Source organism: Tachyglossus aculeatus, chromosome 18, assembly GCF_015852505.1.
Source record: "Tachyglossus aculeatus isolate mTacAcu1 chromosome 18, mTacAcu1.pri, whole genome shotgun sequence".
Classification (NCBI taxonomy): Eukaryota; Metazoa; Chordata; class Mammalia; order Monotremata; family Tachyglossidae; genus Tachyglossus; species Tachyglossus aculeatus.
In genome coordinates this window covers 9473226-9489954 of record NC_052083.1, presented here as the reverse complement: position 1 = coordinate 9489954, position 16729 = coordinate 9473226, and the positions used below count along the sequence as shown (strand labels likewise).

The window sequence follows — 16729 nt, the reverse complement described above, 5'->3', positions numbered from 1 at the left end:
GCTCCAGACAGAGCAGGGTGGAGGGTTTGGGGAGGGAAGCTAGGCTGCTCACCCCTGGCCAAAATCCCGTGGGGTCTGATGGGGATAAGCCGAGAAACCCTGGCAACGGACAAGGTTCCCAAGCCGCCGTGCCTTGCCACCCCTGGTCCTAAAGTCTCTCAACTGAGCCCCAGTGGTGCCCGAGAGCCCAGCCGGCCGTATGCCCCAGGCTTGCCCCCGACTGGCCCTTGAACCTGAGAGCAGACAAGGCAGGCTCACGCAGACCGGCGGAGGCCATCGAGGCCGACAGGGTGGGGGTGTGGGGGTAAGGAGGGCAGCTCAGGGAGCAGCAACAAGGGACCGTCCTGAGCGAGGCGGCCACCCCACCAAAACCGAGCCCCTCACCTCCAGGGACAGGAAGATGCCCTTCGACCTGTTCTTGTCGGCCTCCTTGGCCGGAAGCTCCGTTTCCTTGAACTTCAGGAACTGGCACCAGAGGATCTGTGGAGAGCCGTGTGGGTAAGGGCCCAACTAGTGGGGATTGTCGAGACACGGGCACCGGCCCGTAGCTGAGCCCCTGCCAGTGGCACTGGCCCCAGGGGAGCCACAGGGAGGCTGGCATCCTGACGAGGGCAAGGCGCTGAGCTCGGACCCCTACCAGTGCTCCGGGAGCATCTTGGCGAGTACAGGAGCAAGACGGCAGAAAGCACGGGGGCGGAGCGGCAACAAATCCCGGCCAAACCCCCTCCGCCACCCGAGAGGGAGCAGAAGCGGAGCGGGACGCCAGGGCCGGGCTCCGTGCCCAACGGCAGCGACGCAACTGGGGCACCGGAAAACCGGGGGAAAGAGGGAGGGAGAGGGTCGATCTGGGGTATCTGCCAATGGGGCACGAGGTGAGCCGAGGGACGAGGAGGGGGCCGCCAGGCTGGGAGAGAGGGGAGGAGTCGGGCCGGTCGGCGGCGGCAAGGGTGGCCGCTCACCTCGATCTCCTCGAAGCTGGTCGGAAACTTGCGTTCCTCGAAGGAGATGATGTGGTGTCTGACCCACTGCAGAAGCAGCGTCACCAGCTCTCGGTACTCTTGCCAGCGCAACTGTAGCTCCTTCCAGGGGAGACCAAACCCAGGCATGGAGGGGGCTCTGCGCTGGCCCGGCTTCCTCACCCGCCCGCCCACAACAGTCCGGGGGACCCCCTGTCCCCGCCCCACTCCCTCTTCAGACTCACATTGGCCTTCACCCCATCCTGGGCGTCGGGAACCCGGGGCATGGCGTCGTACAGGGAGGACACGTAGGTGATGATGGATTTCTCATCTGGCTGAGGGACGTCCACGTCTGCCGGGAGTCAGAGGAGGGGCCGAGTCAGGGGCGCTTAATCGGCAGGAGGTCTCTAGCCAGTAGCCCTGGACCACTAGGGAGCTGGGACCCCTCGGGGCCAAAGTCCCGGGGTCTCACCTTCTGGGTCCAACAGGCGGGTCACTCCCAGGTCCCGCTCAGCCACGCCGAATGCCTGGTCCAGATTCTCCAGGTTGCTCTGGTGATAGACTTTGTTCATGTCGATGAGCATGGGCCTGGTGAAAATGGAAAGAGAGAGAGAGAAGGGGAGGTGAGGCAGACAGCAGGGGTTGGGGGTGGAGACTGGGGTGGAGGGTAGGATTTGGGGTGCGAGTAAGGTTGAGGATGAAACTGAGGGTAAGAGTGGAGGGGAGGAGGATAAGACTGGGGTGAGGGTTGGGGGAGCCAAAGCGGAATTTCCTACCCTCGGATCCCTGAAGCCAACAGCCCATGCTAGAGAGAGGGAATCAGGGTGAAGTGGAGAGGAAAGGAGAAAGGAGGGAGAAGAGAGGGTAAGAGGAGGCATGGCTCGGGGAGACGGGCTGATGGGGAAGGTCCCCAGTCAGGGAAGCAGGGAGAAGGAGAATGAATACTGGGGAGAGGTGGCTGGCTGGGCAGGGGGTGCCGTCCTCTCCCCCGACCGGGCCGGGCAGGCCGGCAGGTTCGGGGGGGGTCGCACTTGCCGCAGGCGCAGGGTGGAGCGCACGGAGTAGAGCGAGCCTCTGAGCAGGCTCTCTGCCTGGTCCCTGTGCCCCTGGGGCAGACCAGGGCCCTCCTTGGGCGAGGCCTCCGCCGGGGAGCCGTCCTCACAGAGCAGCAGCACGCGGGGCTCCCTGCCGGCCGCGGGGCCGGGACCCCTCCTCCGCGGCTCCGCTCTCCGCCCCTCCGGCCGGGCGCCCCTCATGGCCCCGGTGCCCGCCTGTCCTCCCGCTCGCTCGCTCGCGCCCGCTCACTCTGCACTGAAGCGGAGGAGCAGCGGGAGTGGCGTGGGGCCGCGGGGCGGGCGGGCGGGCAGGCGGAGAGAGAGAGAAGGGTGGGGGTGCCAGACCCTGCCCAGGCGCGTCCCAAGCCCCAGCGGAGCGAGGTGCAGCTTTCATAGCCCGGGGCAGCCCGCAACCAACCCGCCCTGGCCCGCACGGCCTACAGGCGCAACGGGCCTCCTTTCCCTCCTCTCCCGAGCCGCCCTGCCAGGGACAGGAACGCCAGGAGCCGTGACTTGTCTGTAGCTTGGCAACAAGTCAGATGGGAGAGGCCCGTGCAGGCCTGGAGGAGGGGGGGGAATACGGTCCCCTTCTCCTCCCCAGCCCCCACCAGATCCTGGCCTGCTGCCACGCTTAGCGCAGAGTCTGAACTCCTAGCTACCAGGCCCAACATCGGTGTGGCTAACCCTGAGGTGATGCTCAGGGGAGACCAAGATCGTTGGGGCCCCCGGAAACCCGAGGCAGGACGGGCGTGGAGGGAGGGATCAGAGGAGAGGCACACAAGGCTCTCCAAAGGGTCTCCAAGGTTCAGAGGAGCAGATACTGAACTGTCTTTTGCGCTTCCCCACAGGGACTCGGTCCCCGTCAGGATTCCAAGGCAGAAGAGGGGCCCCCACCCCAGCTCAGATGGTAGCATTTTGGGGAACATGGACCAGCCCAAGGGCTGGAGTGCGGAAGAGGCCCCCAAGGCCCAGGAGGTGGTCCTCACTCCTGCTCTCGCTCTTACTTGTGCCGGTGGATGATGGCATTGAAGAGGCGCCCGTCCCGCCAGCTGGCAGTGAAATTGTCGCAGCGCAGGCCTTGGTAGCCCTCCACCATGCGCTGCGACCAGAGCAGCAGCTTCTCCTTGGCCGTCATGTCCTCCGACTGCCCGCTCACCTGGATGTCTGAGATCTGGGGTGGACACAGGAGGCGGCCTGGGCTAAGGGATGGCCCGGGTGGGCCGCTGGCTCGCCGCTGGCAGCGGCGGGGGAAGCGTGAAGCCGGCACGGGGGCCGGTCTCAGGACAGTAGGGAGGGAGGGAGAAGAGGAGGGAAGGGAGGGAAGGGGGTCACCGCCGAGGCCTTCTTCCTCAATGCTCGAGGGAGGGAACGAGGGAGGAAGGGAAGAGCCCTCAACCCAAAGCCCCTACCCCTGTTTTACCCTGGTCTGTCCCATCCCCTCAGCCTCCTCCAATTTCTGATAATAATAATAATGATGGCTTTTGTTAAGCGCTTACTATGTGCCAAGCACTGTTCTAAGCACTGGGGGGGATACAAGGTCATCAGGTTGTCCCACATGGGGCTCCCATTTTGTTAATGATGTGCCTCTAGCTTTATTTCTATTTATTGTGATGACTTGACACCTGTCCACGTGTTTTGTTTTGTTCTCTGTCTCCCCCTTCTAGACTGTGAGCCCGCTGTTGGGTAGGGACCGCTTCTCTATGTTGCCAACTTGTACTTCCCAAGCGCTTAGTCCAGTGCTCTGCACACAGGAAGCGCTCAGTAAATGCGATTGAATGAATGAATCCCCATTTTATGGATGAGGGAACTGAGGCCCAGAGAAGTGAAGTGACTTGCCCAAGACAAGTGGCGGAGCCGGGATTAGAACCCATGACCTCTGATCTCATTCGGGGGCTCCACCCTCCTGGGCCTTGCTACTTCGGCTGCCGCTAGTTCCACAGCCTTGGCCCCCTGCTCGTTCACCACTCCCCACAGCCTCGGCTCAGCCCCCTGGGGAGTAGGAGGTAGTGGGGGACCTGGGAAGGGAGACAGCAGCCCAGTTCCCCAGGAGGGGAGTTTTAATAAGGTCACATCCCCTCTGAGAAGTCCTCCCTAATTCAGATCTCTTTTTCCCACCTCCCTCTCCCTTCTGTGTCACTAAAGCCCTTGAATACGTGACCTTTGGGCACTTGCTATTCACCCCACCCTCAGCCCCACAGCACTTATGTACACAGCTGTAAATTATTTATTTATATTCATATCTGCCTCCCCTCCTAGACCGTAAGCTGCTGTGGGAAGGGAATGTTTCTAGCGACTCTGTCGTACTGTACTCTCCCGAGCGCTTAATGCAGTGCTCCGCATACAGTAAGCACTCAATAATACCGTTGACTGATTGAGGGATTGATTCCGGGCTGGGTCCGTGGGGAAGGAGTCTGCCCGAAGCGATGGAAAACACTAATGGAGGAGGGGCGGCGGTGGGGACAGCCCTGGGAAGGGGAGGCAGGGTCAGCTCAGAGGGTGAGCGCAAACGCATCTTCAGCCTCGATGCTACAAGAGGAGCCGCAGACAAGCTCCCTCCCTCTGCGGGGCAAATTCCGGCAGCTCTGCCCACTGCCCTTCCTGGGGTTCCCACATCTGCCCACCGCTCCAGGGAACACCTGCCATCCCTCTCGCCCAAAGACGAGCCGGTGGGGATCGTGTCTGTGTTCTGGCGCTTTCAGGCCCACTCGCCAATCTCTCCCTCCCTCCCTCCCTCTCCCCAGGCCTCTGGCTCTCTGTCATACCATGTGCCTTTCACTGCCATGCATCTGTTCCCTCCCCTCAGCCTGGGCTTCCCCAGCTCCTCTCCCCTCCTACTTTACTTTTCTCTCTGTGCCCATGTCTCTCTCGCTTACTTGCTCTCTCCCATGCCTACGCCTCTCTTCTCTCTCTCTCTCTCTCTCTCTCTCTTGCCAACAGGACTCCACCCTCCACAGGAATCAGATATGTTTCCTGTGCTCTGGCAGCGGCCGGTCCCAGCTAGCAGTGAGTCAGCCCCAGCCGCCCGGGCTTAGCGTCTCCAAAACATTTCCCCTCCGGGGGTGGCAGCTGCTTTCTCCCTCTATGCACATTCCTAACTGGGTAGGCACTGCCATTGCCGGGAAAGGCCGGTCGGCGCCAGCCAGGAACATGGCACAGAGTGGAGGGGAGAGAAGGGCAGGATTCCACACTCTGGAGCTACTGAGGCAGTGGACGCCCTGGCTAGGGGCCCGAAGCCCCTGGCAGGGGATCAACTCACCTGTAGGAAGCCCCCCGCTATCTGACATTGCTCTCTCTGAAAATGCCAGCCCAGTGCCCAGGGGCAATGGGGTGGGGAGGAGGGAGAACCCAGGGGCCAGAGACTGATAGATCTCTCTGGTCTGCTGGTCCTCTCCCGCTTCCGAACTAGGATGAGGCCCCCCCACCCCAAGTCAGAGGGGTCCCCCTGCGTGGCTTCCTGTTCCCAGTCTCCCAAGGGGAAAGAGTGGCAGGGCTGGCACCCAGACAGGGCCAGGGCGGCCCCCTCCTCCGTCCTGCAGCAGCAGCAGGGGACTTCCCTGACCTGGAAGTGCAGGATGATGGTCCAGATGAGGCCCAAGGTGAGCTTGGGGTTGCCGTCCGCGATGTCATCGTTCCTGATGTTCACCAACTTCACCTGAAACGGAGCCGCTTTCACTGAGAAGCCCCCAACCCCGCCCCGGTGCTCTGCGGGACTTTCTCCAAGCAATGAAATTCTCCAATGCCCTGCTAGGGGACAAGGAAGATTCAGATGCTGGTGGTATCAAATATTTCTTTCTGCATCCGATATTTAAGAGACATCTATAAGACTGTGTTGAAAATCCAACTGAGACTTTTTCCTCTTGGCTGGCTCATCACAACACTATGTTAGGAAATATTTGGACAGTGTCAACAGCCATTGGAAAACGTTTAGTACATATTTACTATTCTTTTTATTTTGTTAATGATGTGCATATAGCTTTAATTCTATTTGTTCTGACGATTTTGACACCTGTCTACATGGTTTTTGTTGTCTGTCTCCCCCTTCTAGACTGTGAGCCCGTTGTTGGGTAGGGACTGTATCTATATGTTGCCGACTTGTACTTCCCAAGCGCTTAGTACAGTGCTCTGCACACAGTAAGCGCTCAATAAATACGATTGAATGAATGAATGAGTGAATGAATGCGGGGCTGGCAGGGCAGGGGATGAGGGGGAGTGGGGCAGGGGGATGTGGGGAGCAGGGTTTGGTAGAGAACAGAGTGGCAGGAGGCTGGGATTCAATTCCTCACCTGGCGGCGCTTGAGGTAGTCCAGAGCGATCTGGACATTCTGCAGCTTGTGGAAACGCATCCTCCCTTTCTCCCGAGGCTGTGACGGGACAAGATGGGGGGAATCAGAGCCTCTCAGATGGAATGGGGTTGGGGGGGATAAGAACCCCCGCCCCGAGACGGGACGGGCTAGCCGCCCCAGAGTGGCCGTCGTGCCCTTTGGCCTCTCTCTTCAGCAGACACCCCGATCACAAACACACTCCCTCGCCTCCCGTCTAAGGGCTGCAGTTAGACTTTGGGCAAAGAGGGGAGGGGGCAGGAGGGCGCTAGGCAGATGGCCGAGGGTTGAGCAGGGGCCTGCCATGGGCAGGGCCCATCCCACAGGGACAGGGATAGCCATGAGCTCACTGGGAGCTAGTTACACCTAGAACCGGAAGCCGACCCGGGACGATCTGGGGCAGCAGCGGCCCTTCCCAGCTGGTGTTCGAGGCGGGAGAACGGGGCTGCTGCTATCTCACCTCTCCACCCCTTCCAGGCCCACCCCCTCCAGGTCCACCCCCTCCAGGCCTTGGTCATTCTCCCCAGCTTCGGCCAATTCCGCCCCACGGAGGGAGCCAGGGGCCTGGGCCCAGCAGTTCCCTTGGACTGGGGGCTGGAGGCTGGGGCCGGGGCTGGGACAGGAAATCCTGCTGCCAGGGCCGGTCCTGAGCGGGGAAGGAAGGGGTGTCTGAGACAGACAATAGCAAGGAAACCCCGGCCTGGCCAGGCAGCGCAGCCCCTCCCACTTTCCCCCAGCCGGCAGCTGGGGTCCACTTCCTCCCGGACACCTGGGCTCTCGGCAGATCTCAAGCTCAGCTTCAAAGGCTTGGAGACTCCCCGACAGAACCATCTCCTCCCACCCACCCCAGGGCCTCAGACCCCACCTAGAAAGGCAGCTCGATAGCTGTGCCATCCCGCCAAACGAGGATCAGCCCCTGCGTCGAACAGATACCGGGGAGGGGTAATTTGGGGTCCTCCAGGAAGTCCGCCGCCCTCCCATCTTCCCCCACAACACGGATCAGCAAGGGAGACTGAGGACACGCCCCCCCCCCCCCCCCCCCCCCGCCGTCCCCTCTCCTCCATTTGGCCCCTGGTCCCACGGAGAGAAGTCGTGGAGAGCAGGGAGGTCCCATCCACGCTTCATCCAATCACACAGGCCAGATCAAGAGAGCTAACTGTTGGTTAGGAGAGGCTGTTTGGGACATGGCGTCTTTCTCCCCACGCCCCCCAACAGAAGCGAGGGGGTGCGGCAGGGGGGGTCTACTCTCCCAGCTTCTCCTTCACCTCCTTTCACTGCCACAGGTCCTCTTGGGGGCAGGATGTGACATCACAGCTGGACCAACCGGTGGCAGAGCCACAGGTCCAGAGGAGAACATGCCCCGGCCGAGAGCACGCAGGACAGAACCACTCACCAAACGCAAGTTCCTGATTACGTCGCGCTCCCTCGGCTGCCCGGCCGGAGCGGTGCGGGCAGGAGGCAAAGTGCAAAGGGCAGAGGTCAGAGTTCAGTGTCCAAAGCAGCAGAGAAGTCAAAGCACAGGGAGGTTAATGCGTTAACATCCAGAAGGCAGGGACACAGAGCAGGGGTGGGCTGAGGATCTTGGGGAGCGGAGGCGGGAGAATTCCACCCTGCCGGGGAGCGGCTTCAGAGAGAGGCAGAGAGGTCGGGGGCAGAGCGGTGTTCTCCCCGCAACCTGGCCCAAGTGGTCCCCTGTGGCTAGAAAGGGGGACCCAACTCTGGCTGACCTCCAGGCCCCAGCTTGGCCATCAAGCCAAAGGTCAGGAGGAGCGCTTCGAGGTGAGGCCTGAGGGATGGGCCAGAGCAGGCAGGCAGGCAGGCAGGGGACCGGGCCCTGGGCTCCGGCTGCAGGATTAGGCTCCAGCAGCCTGGGGCAGGAAGGACAGGAAGACCTCCTCAGAACCCCGGTGCCGGAAGCCGCTCAGGTGCTCAGTTGGGCCGGGGACCGGCGGGCCCCCGTGCCAAACCGCCTCGTTCTTGCCTCCAGAACCCACTGACTCAGCTGGCCCAGAGCCGGTGGCAGAGGCCGGCCTTCTGGTCTCGAGACCGGTGGGAGGGGAGAGGTGGGCGGACCAGTTATCCACCTGGGCTGCAGTTCTACTCTCACATCCCTTTTACTAGGGCCAAGTCATCATTTTATGAGCGCCTGTCTCCTTCATTAGCCGGTGAGCAACTCGAGGGCAGAGATCACATCTTCTACTCCCTCTGTATTATCCCCCCAGTGCTCAGCACAGTGCTCCTCCCGCAGTAGTCACCCAATCAGTACTGCTGATAATGACGATTGATGACGACCGTGATGATGATGACGGTGGCGGTGGTGGTCATGATGACGACGACCGGGATGACAATTACTTGGCAATGAGTGAGAAACCACTGGAGCAAAGTCGGGGAGACTCAGGAGCCAGGCAGTGGTGGGGAGGGGAGGAGGGATGCAGGAGTGAGGCGGGCGAGTGGCAGGGAGGGATTCGGGAGCAAGTTGGGTGGGGAGAGAGATTTTTTTAGAGCAAAGTAGGGGGAGGAGTGAAAGAGGAGGGCAAGATTTTAGGAGCAAGGTGGGAGAGGAGAGAGCGATTCAGGAGCAAGGCGGTGGGAAGCGGGGTGGAGAGATGGGGGCGCTTTGGGGAAGGGTCCCCAGAAGGAAGCGTAGAAATCCAGAAGACACAGCTGACGCTGACAGACACTGACGAGGCAGGGGAGAGGAGCCGGAACCCAGGGCCCACCTACCAGGGTGTCTCCTGAGAGCACTTCCAACAGGGAGATGAGGTTGTGGCCATCACGAAGATCTTCATACAGGTCGCTGATGTGACGCTGCGCCTGCGGTAAAGCCGGAAGTCATGAGATCGGGGGAGGGAGAAGAGGTGTGACCCCAGCCCACCACGGGTCCTCTCGCAGGCCAACTACTACTAGCCACATGGTGGGCAGGGCCTCAGGGCCCCCTCCTCCACTCCCGGGCCAGAGGTGAGGAAGGGGCCAGAAGGCCCAAGGGAAAGGCAAAGCAAAAGGAAAAATGTCTCGGGATGTGGAGCGGGGCAGCTTCTCACGCTCCCCTCCTCAGTCCAGCAAGAGTAGCCATGGGCTTGACCCCTCGAGCGCCCAGCTCAGTCCACTCCCTTGCCCCCAGGCCTCTGTCAAAAGCTGTGTACAAAAACTTTCTCCCAGGGTGTCAACTCTGCAGTCATCTGGGAGTCGGGCTCAACTCTGACCCCTTCTCAGGGGCCCCGCTCCCCTCCCCGTCCCTTCCCACCCACTTCCCATTCCTTCCCTATTCCCTTCCCCATTCCGGCCAGAACCTAGATCTCCCCGGGAAAGGGAGGCAGGCCAGTGGGCAGCCTCAGCCCAGCAGGGTGAAGAGAAGGAAGCCCAGGGGGCCTGGGAAAGAGACCCACAGGACGCCCAGGTCCCCACCTACCTGTGTTCTCCAGTGCTGCAAGGGGCAAGCCAGAGGGAAAAGACGGAGGAGAGAAGCAGAGAACAGAAAAGAGAGCATTTGAAAGAATTGAAAGGGAAAGAAAAACCGTCAAGTTCAAACATTTCCAGGCTGGAGAAGGAAAGCGGGGGGGTGGCGGACTCAGAATGCCCTGCTCCATCTCTCTCCACTAGCTCGGCAGAAGAGGACCGCTAGACTGGAAGCTTCTTGAAGGCAGGGAATTGTGTCTACTGGACGCTATGGTATTCCCCGGTACTCTCCCAAGCGATTAGTAGAGTGCTGTGCCCAGAAAGCATTCAATAAGGGTCCTTAGTCAATAAAGACGGGGACCGCTGATTGGGAAAGAGCCCCATCCCATGCCAAGAACACTGCTTGGTGGGGGCAAGAACAGAAGGCTCGCTTCTACCCTTCCTGAGCCGGGGCCCCTCCTCCCTGGCCGAGGCCCGTCGTCTCACCTTGATGAGGTGTTTGTTGACCCACTTGGTGAAGGTCTTCTTCTGCACCCGATCCCGCTCGTCTGTCAGGGAGAGAGCACAACGTTAGGCCCGAGGGAACCGTCTCATCGTCCTTTGGGGCAGCAGGGGGTACAGGCCCGAGGGGCTCCCAGCACCGGGAGCAGTTGCAGCAAAGTCCGGGTTGTCGGGAGGGGGAGACCGGGGAGCTGCCAGCTGAGTCACCGAGGCACTGCGGGCGGCGCAGGAAATGTGTTATCTTCGGGGACGAGGGGTGGTTGGGGAAGGGGGGAGCAGTAGGGAGCGGGGCAGGCCAGGTCACGGACAGCAATGGGCCAAACCCCTGGTGCTAACTCAACCCAAATCTCGTGCCAGCCTCTCCCGCCCCCAATCATGTCCAGTGAATCCAGTCACGGGACGGGAGCTGTGTCTGATCTGACTGCACTGTATCTTCCCCGGAGTACAGTGCTTGGCACATAGTAAACACTTGGCAAATATCACAATTATTAACGTCACAAGCGAAAAGCAGTATCCCAGTCTCTACGTCCCCTCTTCTCTCTCTTCTTAGGCCGGCTCAGTGACGAGAGGACCAGGGACGAAGGATTGCGTGGCGGCGAGGGCAGGGTTCTCTAACCTCAGCATTGGAAGCGGGGGCTGGGGGTTCACCCGAGGCAGGCCTGGCCCAGGGAAAGGGGCGGGGAGGGGATGCCCCTATCAGTCCCTGCCCCAGCCCCCACTGCCTCCGGGATCTTGGCAGAATGGCCAGCCACCCCCACCAAGCTGTGCCCTGTAATTTGGGGCTCCAGCCGGCTCCAGCAGGGAAGCCTGCCAGGAAACGTTCCCACCTGGAGCTTCCCGGGCCTGCCTCCTTCCCAGCCCCTGTTCGAACAGGGGGCATGGGAGAAGCTGACCGAGGGCCAATGGGCAGGATTGCCCGGAAACCAGGTCTTGGAGCCCGTGGGTCTCGGGGCCCTGGGCCCGAGCACCAGGGGAGATGCTGTCCGCTAAGATGGGGCCCTGGCAACTGAGAGCAGCGACTCCTGCCCCTCCGTGCCCGGGCTGCCAGGCCGGGATTCCCCAGGAAACGGAGCTGGAACGAGGGGGGGCGGCGGCGGCCAACGTGCCCTTCTCTCAATTCCCTCATTGTGCTCCCCGGGACGGGAACGCACATGTCTGGGCCCCGGGCGGCAGCCGCGCCCAGGGCCCGGGGAGCGAGTCTCAGCCCGCCCCCGCCCCCACAGCAGACGCAGCCCCCACCACACCCAGGCACCCTCTTCCCCACTGGAGACAGAGGCCCCTCCAGCCACCTCTGGCAGGGGCAGAGCCAGGGAGCCCGCCCGGCCTGGGTCTCCCCCAGCGCCTGAGCCGGGGACTCTGCCGCTGACTGACCCTCGTCCGGTGGGGCGGAATGGCCCCTGAGCTGAGCCTGCCTCAGTGTCTGCTCTCTCAGCTGGAAAACAGGGAGAAGAGTGGCCGATCCCGCTGCTCCCAACTCCCAACATGCTCTGTGCCCAGGAAGAGGACAGTGTCCAGCCTCACCAGCGGGGGAGATGGGAGGGGAGGTGTGTTGGAGGGGAGGGCAGGAGACAGAGGAAGATGGGGTTGAGGGGAGGGGGTAAGGAGGTAAAAGGGGGTGAAAATGGCAAGAGTAAGGAGAGGAGAGGAGCGCCTGTTACTTAAGCCTTATGGGAAGGCTGGGGCGGGGGGAGGCAAGGGACTGGAGCAGGGTAGAAAGAGCCTCATTCCTCTCTAAGGCGTCTCCCCCTCCCCACCCACATTCCCCAGAAGGGTCAGGGTCATCAGACAGGGTCTCTGCCACCCAACAGGGAGTCAGACCCCGCCTCCGGCTCCCCTGAGGGGTGCCCCTCACAGCACACCACACACACACACACACACACACACACACACACACACACACACTCTCTCTCTCTCTCTCTCTCTCTCCCCCCCACCCCGCACATACACACCCAATCTTTCCCAGAGCCCAAGCAGAGAGCCTTCCTAAGCCTTCCTGAGGGAAAACGAGGGGAACCCGGGAGTCCCCACATCCTGACCTGGAGGGAGGTAGAATTAGAAGGCAGAGAGAGAGAAGAGAGGGGCAAGAGGGAGGAGGCAGGGACAAGGAGAATGAGAAGGCAACTGGTCTGTCCGTGGCTAATGGTGAAGCCAATGCTCCCATCTGCCCAAAGCAGGCTCCTTCACGCCCCCTCCCTTCTTCCCTAGGGGTGCCCTGCTCCCCTCCCAGGACCCCCATCCAAACCACAGCACTGTCCCCCCAATTGGCACCTGTTGGACTTGGGCCCAGCTGCCCCATATCCCACCTGGCCTGCCGGGCAGAGTGTGGCTTTCTTTCCCCAACTCCCTCCTGGGCTTACACCCCCTTTCCTGATGCCCCCTGCCCCAACCGCAGAGGGACGGGGCTCCGTGAAAAGGGCAAAGGCATCCCCGAGGGTCTCTCTTCCCATGCCCCCACCCCCTTACCCTCCTCCCTCCAAGCTCTGCAGCCCCCGCCCCTGCCCCCTGATCCCGGAGAGGACTCAGAATCCCGATTTCCTCAAGTCACGGAATGGCTGAGGCCGAGACCACCCCCGGACCCTTCCCCGCCACCATCCCAGAGTGCAGTGCCATTGCAGACTCTGCCCAGGCAGCAAAGCGACCCAGTGACAGAGCCGCTGACCCCTCCCCAGCCCCAGATCAACCTCCACAGCCAGAGAGCCGCCCCCCTCTGCTGACGGCCCCCTCGAAACCCAACGGCCCCCGACAGATCCGTGCTGATGCCCGCGTCTCCCATCCCAGCCCCTCCCCGTCAGTCTCTGCTCTCCCCCAACCCCCCCGGAGTATCCTCCGACCCCACCTACGGGGGCATCCCCAAGCTCCCTGCCCCTCCCCAACAGGAAGCAATGGAGACCGCAAGCAGCTCCCTGCCGCCATCCTGCCCGGCCCGATGCCCACTACCTTTCTTGCCCTCTGAGGCCCTGAGCACGGCCAGGTAGAGGTTGTCCTCGGAGTTGGTCCTGTTCTGCAAAGGGGGCTCGGGCTCCCGGCTCCGCAACCTCTGCCGGGACATGGCTCTCGCCGGGGCTGGGCCCGGGACGGACTCCTGGTCGCGCTAACGTCCTCTACTCCTGGGGCGCTCACACCTTGGCCCGTGTGCCCACTCTCGGCTCCAACGGTCACTTCCTCCCTCGAGCAGAAGGACCTTGGGGAGCGGGGGCCTGGCTGGGCTGGGCTGAGGCAGTGGCGGTGGTGGCAGGAGTACTTCCTCCGCCCGCTCCGGTTCCAGAGCTCGGCAGTTTTGCTGGCTGGCTCTGCCCTCCACTCTCTGCTGTCCCTGGGCCTGCCCTGCCCTGCCCTGTCGGGTACAGTAGCCCCGCCTCCCCTCCCTCCCGCCCGCCCGCCCTCCAGCATGCCCCACAGGAGGTGTGGGGGCCGCTCCCTGTGCTAGGTGTGTCCAGAGCACGCTGGGGCGGAGCTTGAAGCTGGGCCGCTGTTTGCGCTCCGGCACACTGCACGCTGCACACTGGGCCTTCGCCGCGCGCTCGGCTTGCCAGAAACAGGAAACCACCGGATGGTTTCCTAACCTTGACTGCCACACCAAGCCGCAGCCCAAACTTAACTGTTTCCTCGCTTCCCCCGCCGGGCAGACGAGCCCAGCGCATTCAGGGTGGGGCAGCCCGGCCGTCGCCCTTCGGCGGGCCGGAATCGGGGGCGAGGTTGAGAGGGAGAGGGTTCCAGTCACAGTCATCCCCCCCTCCAACCACATCCAACAGCAAAGTGAGGGCCGGAGCCCCTCAGAGCGGCAGGACCCTGGGTCAGATCGGAGATCGGTCACCGAGGTCACCGTTCAGGACGACTCTCGGATGTTCAAAGCCTCATTTCCCCGGGCCTCAGGTCCCAGGTGCAGGCAATGCCAAGAATCTCCCTGGAAAACTCCAGGGGAATCTGGACAGAGATTAATACCGCACCAAAAGCACGGTCTGCTAAAGAGACCCCAATATCGGCAGCTCCATCCATCTCTCTTCTTGCTTCTCGGGGTCTCTGTGGCCCGCTGGGGCCCAGGCTGTGACGTGGAACCCCCTTCCTCCCCACTCTGCTCTGGAGTCCTTAAGATGTGGGGAGACTCACTGCTACTTAGATATGCCTCCTCACCATCCTTCCTTGATTTCCTATAACACTTTTATTTCCAAACGCTCTCACCTTACTTAGCTATTTCCCCTCACAACAACTCTGTGAGGCCCGTAAGAAAGGCGGGTATTATGATCCCCATTTGGCAGATGAAGAAACTGAGGTGCAGAGAGATGAAGGGCCTTGGTCGCGATCACTCGGCAGGCGGGTGGCATTCATTCACTCATTCATTCATTCAGTCGTATTTATCGAGCGCTTGCACTAAACGCTTGGGAAGTCCAAGTTGGCAACATATAGAGACGGTCCCTACCCAACAACGGGCTCACAGTCTAGAAGGGAGAGACAGATAACTCGAGTCTGGGTCCTCTGGCTTCCAGACCGGAGCTCTTTCCCCAGGCCACCTGCTCCCAAGCTCCTTCCCCATTAGAACCAGATGAAATCATCCCGTCCTCCGGGCATCCTGGGTGTTGGAAGCGGGAGATGATTTCAGTCAGAGTCCTGGGACTCTGGGACTTGGAACGCAGCACCATCCCTCCCTCAAAGAGCTCAGGCCGGAGCCTGCGGCCACTGGCCCCTCTGGACCAAGGATTCGCAAAGACTTGCTCTGGCCACTGCCGCCTCCATCAAGACCATCATCGCCATATTCTTGCGGCTCCGCCTGTTTTAGGTACAGCTTCTATCAACTGCTATCTTGATGCTAAACGTCTCCAGAGAAGAAGACCTGAAATTTCCCCGAAGATGGCAGGTTGGGTGGGGAGGCAAGTTACTTGAAGGATAGGGATGGTGGTTCTCTTGAGACCCTCAGCTCTAATCTGAGCCCACAGAGGACAGGACAGGACAGGAGGCCGCTTGCCTCGCCTCCTACCTCTTCCCCATAGGATCCTGCCCTCTCGTCCCCAAACTGCCTTTCTTTCTTTCTGTTCCAGGATCCGTTCGATCCCAGCCCCGGCCCCCTGCTTCCCTCACCTCAGATTTAAAAGAAAAAAAATCGTATTTGTTGAGTGCTTACTACGTTCCAGGATCTTTACTAAGCGCTGGGGTACATACAAGCAAATCAGGGTGGATTCAGTCCATGTCCCACGTGAGGCTCACAGTCTTAATCCCCATTCTACAGATGAGGCAACTGAGGCAGAGAGAAGTGAAATGATTAGCCTAAGGTCACACAGAAGACAAGGGGAGGAGGCAGGATTAGAAGTAGGCCCGTGCTCTGCCCATTAGGCCACGCTGTTTCTCAGCATCTGTGCAGGACGGTTCTACTGTGGTCATCTCTCTGCCACCGCCCCAAGCCCAATCCCCTGGTCCATTAAGCCCAAATTCCTCTCCCAGTTTTTAAAGCAGCCCCATCCCCCACAAAGCCCCCCCCCCCCCCCCCAGTTATGTGCCTAGGGACATCGGGGACTAAGTGCCCCCCTAAAGCCCCAGGAAGCAGTTTACCCCACCATCCCCCTGACACTGGCCAGTGTCCTAGCTGATGGGAATCTCATAATAATCATTACTTGCTATAAATGTTATATTAAGAACTGAGGTAGATCCAAAGTAATTAGGCCAGACCCAATCCCTTTCCCACATGGGGTTCCCAGTCTAGTGGGGAGGGAGAACGGGTGTTGCATCCCCACCTTATAATTAAGGGTCCTGCTGAGCGAGGACCTGGGAAAGCAGGGCAGGGTGGTGAGCCCTATCAGGGTCTAATTCCCACTTCTGTATTCCTTCCCAGTGCTTAGTACGGTGCTCCGCACGCAGTAAGCCCATAAGAAAAAATAATCCTACTACCACTGCTACTACTGCTTCAGGAACCCCAGAAAGAAACCAAGGCCGGGGGAGGCCTGGGGGTGGGGTTTGGACCCTCCCCACCCAGTGGGTCTAGGGCAGGGGCTCCTTGTCCCAGTGATTACCCGTCCCCGGGCTCCCGGGTGCCCCAAAGTACCCGGATCTTGCCCCGGAGGCAGGGCCCAACTGAGGCTGGGCTCCCGTGCGCTGCTGTGCCGGCCTGTGCTGCATAGCTGGCAGTTGAATCATCCTGGCACCGGGGATACGCCCAACCCCCAGCACAGCAGGCAGGTAGCCAGGCAGCCAGGCAGGAGAGGATGGGGGAGTGGGGGGTTCCAGAGGGCAGGAGATCCGCCTCACTACCTCCTCCCAGGGCGTCTAAGCCCCACAAGAGAGTCTGGGGCAGAAGGAGGCCACCGCGGGAGTGGGGCACGGGAACAGTTTGGCCAGCCTGGATCCCTAGTGCCGGTGACACGGACCAGTTGTGCCCAGCCTGAAAGAGGCCGACCCACACGCCACACAGATACAGCTCAAAACTCACAGCTCACTGAACTCCAGAGTGCCGAACTCCACAGGGCTCCGCTGGCTGGGAAGGAGGGGACGCCTGTGAGTCAGAGAGGCCCTGGAC

General features: G+C 61.2%; 1 protein-coding gene across 1 annotated transcript in view; it reads right to left on the bottom strand.

The window, feature by feature from the left end:
• PLEC (plectin) overlaps positions 1-16729 on the bottom strand; it is an 80709-nt gene that overhangs the window by 27761 nt on the left and 36219 nt on the right. Inside the window, exons 2-12 of the mRNA XM_038760674.1 lie at positions 10213-10274; positions 9740-9754; positions 9055-9144; positions 7724-7759; positions 6295-6372; positions 5571-5663; positions 3016-3182; positions 1429-1544; positions 1202-1308; positions 960-1079; positions 385-480 (exon numbers count right to left, since the gene is read on the bottom strand). Of these exons, the coding sequence (XP_038616602.1) occupies positions 385-480; positions 960-1079; positions 1202-1308; positions 1429-1544; positions 3016-3182; positions 5571-5663; positions 6295-6354 (759 nt within the window). The 5' untranslated portion in view covers positions 6355-6372; positions 7724-7759; positions 9055-9144; positions 9740-9754; positions 10213-10274. The remainder of the gene's footprint in view (positions 1-384; positions 481-959; positions 1080-1201; positions 1309-1428; positions 1545-3015; positions 3183-5570; positions 5664-6294; positions 6373-7723; positions 7760-9054; positions 9145-9739; positions 9755-10212; positions 10275-16729) is intronic.